The 6000-nt window shown below is 38.9% G+C and overlaps 1 protein-coding gene across 1 annotated transcript in view; it reads left to right on the top strand.

The window, feature by feature from the left end:
* Positions 1–659: 659 nt before the first annotated feature.
* Positions 660–6000, top strand: part of GALNT16 (polypeptide N-acetylgalactosaminyltransferase 16) — a 91218-nt gene continuing 85877 nt past the window's right edge. Inside the window, exon 1 of the mRNA XM_072427726.1 lies at positions 660–1011. Within this exon, the coding sequence (XP_072283827.1) occupies positions 832–1011 (180 nt within the window). The 5' untranslated portion in view covers positions 660–831. The remainder of the gene's footprint in view (positions 1012–6000) is intronic.

Below are 6000 nucleotides of genomic sequence, written 5' to 3'. Positions count from 1 at the left end.
TCTTAGTAATTACCGGTATGAATATGCTGCAAAGCACCTATTACATTGCATGGATATATGTTTCTGAACACAACACACAGATTGTTCAACACTCAACACACTGTTGTTTATGTGCTGATTGTGCGTTATAATGCCCATGTACTGCTGCTTTGTCAAGGTGTGTCAAGGTGCTATCCAATGTTAACACCAACACACCGCATGCATTTCTGTTAATAAGTAGTGGAAATTGCATTTTAGATTAGAGTTATTACAATGCATATGTGTGAAAGGAGCCTTATAATACAATTCCTTCCTAAATAAAAAGTTGTTCAGAAAGCTTAATAAACTCCTAAATTCACCAAAAGTTCACCTTTTTAAATTGCTCCCCAATGTTGTATTTGATTCCCAGGTGTTTTAACATGCTTTTCTTTTGAATGCCCATCCAAATGTAGCAGTCTTGGAGCATGTAATTTCATCCATGCCATACATATTAGCAAACATGTTTGTGCCAATCTTAAAATGACCGCTTAGTGGGGCAGGGTGGTGTGCCAACTCCCTCCTTTCCATTTGACAGACATGTGGCTGTAATCTGGGTGGACATTAGGACCCTGAGGAGGATGAACTCTCTCTGCAGGACTGAGCTAAAACAAACAGCTGAGTGAGAGCAGAGAGAAGGGAGGGAGATACAGAGAGAGGCAGGCAGCAATACAGGGGGAGACAGAACCCTGGAAAGAGACAGCTTGAGAGGAGGAGGAAAGCACAGGGCACATTCAGACTGTGGGAGAATGTAAAAGGAGCAGGCAGGCTCCCACCTCCCCCATTCATACAAATCCCTACCACCCTGCCTGCAGCATGAGAAGGATCAGGGCTAATGCCATCGCCATCCTGACTGTAGCCTGGATCCTGGGCACCTTCTATTACCTATGGCAGGACAGCAAGCCCCATCCTGCAACCTCCAGCAGATCCCCTGGAAGAAGCCGGCCACCAGTAAGGCAGGAGGTCCACAGAGAGGACAGGACCAGCCCTGAGGCTGTAAGTATCATCTGCACATTGAATGGAACCTGCACCTCATCATCACACTGAGGGGGAGGGTGGTAGGGACCATTCCCTTGTGAATGGCATGTCTCTGCGAAAGCGATCCTTTAACCATATTAATCCATTTTAAATACATATAAGTAGCAACTCCCAATACGTAGCAAATGTATGAAAACCTCGGAAAAAAGACCGTAACCAGGTAAAAAATATTGCCCCCAGCAACCATTTAGCATCTTTCTTGCTGTTACCCATGACAACCATTCCCAGATTTCCTATTGCATTCTCGGCATATAAATGGTGAAGCGTGATTGGTTGTAAAGGGAGCACAGCTCTACTTTTATCCCAGTTAATAAGTCATTCGGTCTCCATCGGAATAACTTTGGCAATAAATAGGACTCTTCACTCTCGCTTCCAATACATCCTGTAGGATTTAACTGTCTTGACAGCCCAATTGATTTTCATCCGGCTCCATTACAGTATGCCATTAGTCATTGGTTCCTTCATTAAAACAATTTGTGGGAATATGTGACTTTATAAATGATATCAATTTATTGTGTGTCATTGGATAATAAATAGGATAGAGAGCAGAATATGGTACAGAAGATTGCAGGAAAGTTGATGAAAAGTCTTGGTACTGAGGAGAGCCACTGAGGACTAAAATTTATACAACTAGGAAATGAGGAGAAATATTCAGATTATTAATTGTGTTGTTTGCAAATCTGAATTATTTGTATTGTAATGCTTCAAATATCTAAAATATGTAAAGAAAGTTGATCAAAATTACTACAACAACAAAAAACTGATGGAGACGCGTCAGTGTCCCCCATGAGGTCAATCAGATTCCAGCTATCATAGTCTGTGTCCCCCGTTAGATCATTCAGATTCCAGCTCTCATAGTCAGTGTCTCCAATGAGGACCAATAGGATTCCAGCTATCATAGACTGTGTCCCCAATGAAGACCAGTATGATTCCAGCTATTATAGTTATTGTCCTTTATGAAGACCACTCACATTTCTGCAATCTCAAATTTCAGCAGCGATTGACTGCATCCTTTGCAGAGACCAGTTAGATTCCAGCTATCGTAGTCAGTGTCCTCTATAAAGACCATTCAGATTCCAGTTATCATTGTGTTCTCCATAGGAACAATTTAGACTCCAGCTATCATATTTGGTGTTCCCCTTTAGAAACTAGGTTTCAGCTGTTATTCTTTGTGTCCACTATGGAGTCCACTCACAATCCATCTATCCCAGTTGGTGTCCACGATAGAGACCATTCCAGGTTTCATTGTCTTTGTCCCTGATGAAAACTAGTAGGTTTTCAGCTATCATTGTTTGTGTCCACTATCACTCTCTATCAGTCTCTAGCTATCATAGTTGGTGCCCCCTATGCAGACAAATCAGATTCCATCTATCATTGTCTATGTCTTCTGTGGGGACCAGTAGAATTCCAACTATCATTGGCTGTGGAGATGAATCAGATTCCAGCTATCATAGTTGGTGTCTTCCATGAAGAACATTCAGATTTCAGCTAATCCTTTTGTCCTCTATAGTAACCAATCAGATTCCAGCTATCATTCTTTGTGTCCACTATGGAGACAACTCACATTCCATCTATTATAGTTGGTGGCCACTATGGAGACCAGTCAGATTACAGGTTTCATTGTCTGTATCACCTATGAAGACCCCTCATATTCTAGTTATCATAGTCAGAGTTCCCCATGAAGGCCACTCACTTTCCAGCTACCATAATTGTTGTCCCTTACTATTATCGTGTCCTCTATCATATTCCAGCTATCACTGTCCCTATTGCAGACCACTCTGATTTCATATATAAACTGGAACATAAAAGGTGACATCTCAATGGGAGCTTTAGGCATCTTCTCCAGTTTTTTTTAAACAGCTATCCATTCCATGGATCTAAAGAAGATTTGTAATTAGATGACGTAATATTATTATTGTTACATATGAGTGGATGGTATTATGTTTCAAATGGCTGCAACCAATTTATTTCTTTTGTCTGTGTTTGTCCCTAGAGTCAGCCAGTATTAAAAAATAATCAATCAATAAATCAATCAACTCTAATAAACCTTTCAACCTTCTGCAGTATCATAGCTCACAATATCTGGGATTAAAAAAGACTTGTATTCCTCGGGTTTAACCAATGCAACCTGCATCCACTGAACCCTATACCCACACCTGAACCAGATGTTTTCTCGCCATACAGTGTATGTATTATTATACAGAATGACAAAACTATATTTGTGCTATTTTATGTGTATTTGAATATTGGAAAGTACATTGCCCTTTTAAAATGTCACCTTAGTACTTTATTTAGTTCTGAATGTTCTGTATGTGTTGATTAGGGTTTGAAGCCAGTGAAGTGGCAAATGTCTAATTTCTTTCAGGTTTCCAAGAATGTAAATGACATTTTAGGTCTTATCACTCAGACCACGTATTTAATCATGAGGTATATACTCAGTGTTCAGCCATGCTTGAAAGAAAAATCTCTTGTTAGTCCTAGTTGGGGTGTGGAGTGTGCTCCAAGTCATACAGGTTGCTGTCTGAGCGAGCTGGATATATACAGAGTCATACTGAAGATGTGTGGGGAAAGATATTTTTAATAGCTGATATTATATAGTGTTCCAGTATCCATGGCAGCCGGCGTACAGTGTTTCATAGTGATTGTGTTTCTATAAGGTTTCATAGAATCTAGTGCTGTCTATGTAGTTAACTATTGTGAATAAAATGGACATATAAAAATATACAGTTCAGTGTTCCATCATAATCTGGTTGTGTGGTATAGTATTTTGTTCTACGTTCTACACATTTCAATATTATTATCATCTTTTATTTATACAGTGCCGACATATTACACATAATCATATTAGTAAGAGCATATTCAGACTAAAAGTAGTTTACCGCAGCATTTACTGTCCCCTGGCACTCACTGTCAAAGTTAGTTAGTTTGTAGGGGGACACCAGTTAACCTACCAGTATGTTTGTTTTGGGGGGAAAAGTGAGAACTATTCTACACAAACACAGGTGAATATACAAATTCCATGCAGGTAGTATACTGGACAAGATTCAGACCCGGTGCCCTAATGCTTTAAGGCCAGGTGTGCTATCCACAAAAACACTGTTCCACTGTTCTGTATGTTTGAGGTCAACATTTTCAGACATGTTACTGTATTGCTTCTTGTGTCCAAACTGACCATTGCTCGGTATTTACTCATGTGTTAAGAGAATCAAATCCCATAATCTGCCAAATTAGGTGGTTTAGGTTGTAATCTACAGATTATCAGCCCCTGTGTTATTCTATTCATTAACATAGTAGTATATTAGTGTCAATTTTACTGGTCGACAAATAAGATGCCAGCATTTTTGGAATAGAAGGAGAAAAGTTTGGCATCTACAGGAATTTTTACACACATAGGGAAAACTAATTGGTCCACAATGGCAATGGAACCCAGGCTTTTATTCAGAGGTGTTCAAACTTTGGTTCTCCAGGATCAGAATCCACACACCTAGTTTTTCTTTAAACTTAAAGTGTGGTGTACAAGAAGTCAGAAAATGGCAACCTATATACAAACCTATACTTTGCCTATTTAGGTTATTTTACCAAAATCTCCCCGCAATGGGAATGCTAAAAAAAACACAGGAAGATACATAGCTCCTTTGAAAGTGTTGCTCCCTCATCATCATCATTAGTAGGGTGTCGCTCCCTCACTGCTGAAAATATGAAACCTGAGTCACCAGTAAGAAAGCAACATCTGCTTCTCCAGATGGCAAGGGAATGACACATGAAAGCAGATGAGAGTTTTTACTCCCTGCCGTGCCGTCCAATGAGATCCTTCTATTAATGAATCAGGGGATTGATTAAAAAATTTGCATTCATAATTAGGGGGTGGAATGGTGAATACAAGTTAATAAGTATTTGGGATATGGTGGACTATGGTGGAGAACTTTAATATTAATGCCACACTTAACCTTTCAAACACTAACCTAGGTTGTTGCCCTGGCTGGGAATTTAGTGTAGTTGTCCGATAAATGGTTACCCATCCAATTATTTGATTCCATGCTTGAGTAATGCTTACTTAAGTCCAGGGTCTTCAGGATGATGAGCTTGCATATGAACAGGAGAGTGTCCCTCTTTCAGCACTTCCAGATTCATGGCTGTGAAATTTTGTCTGAATGTGTACTCAATTTTTTTGGAGGTTGTGCACCTTGATCTCCATAAAGCAGGCATGTCTACTTAACAGTGATATCCCATAAGGACTTGTTAGCCCATTTGTGATAGTGAAAAAAGTTAAATACAGTAATGAAAACAAAATACTTAAAAAGAAAAAATGTAAGAGACTCACAGGCCCACCCCATGCACTTGTGTAAACATGAGTACCATCAGGGTGCACATTCGTATGTAAACAACAATTGTGTAACACATACTTGTTATCTCCATGCACGCCGGAGTGAAAGGAAAAATGCCATGGCCATTATGTAGGGTTAAATGAAATGATGAGCTGTAAAGGCTAAATTTTTGGTTGTTTTGCCGTTTCAGGTTCATTTTTAGGGCACAATATTTGGTATTTATATTCTCAATGCAATGTGATTTTTGTAAATTCCTGGCTTTAATGACATCCAAAACCCATAAGCATTTCTTTTCTGTCAATTCTAGAAATAAATTGTGCTTTTAATCGGATTGCTTTTACTGTATGTATTCTTGAATTTGCATAGCACTGTAGACTTGTTAAGTTGCAATGTTTCGACTGTTGTGTGGTATATCTGATAATCTATGGTTTTACGGAGTAGACAATATAACAGTGTGATATAAATGCTTCAAACTAGCATCATATGTGATCAATATATTGATTTAATGGGTCATCTCATATACTTGGCGACAGACACCAATGCAGTCTTTAGAATGTGTAGAGTAAGATAGACAATATTATGTTCATTTATAATTTTAGATAGTTTTACATTTTTTTAGGAA

The sequence above is a fragment of the Pyxicephalus adspersus genome, chromosome 12 (assembly GCF_032062135.1).
Source record: "Pyxicephalus adspersus chromosome 12, UCB_Pads_2.0, whole genome shotgun sequence".
Classification (NCBI taxonomy): domain Eukaryota; kingdom Metazoa; phylum Chordata; class Amphibia; order Anura; family Pyxicephalidae; genus Pyxicephalus; species Pyxicephalus adspersus.
The sequence above is the reverse complement of the archived record's forward strand: the minus strand, read 5'-3'. Positions and strand labels throughout refer to the sequence as shown.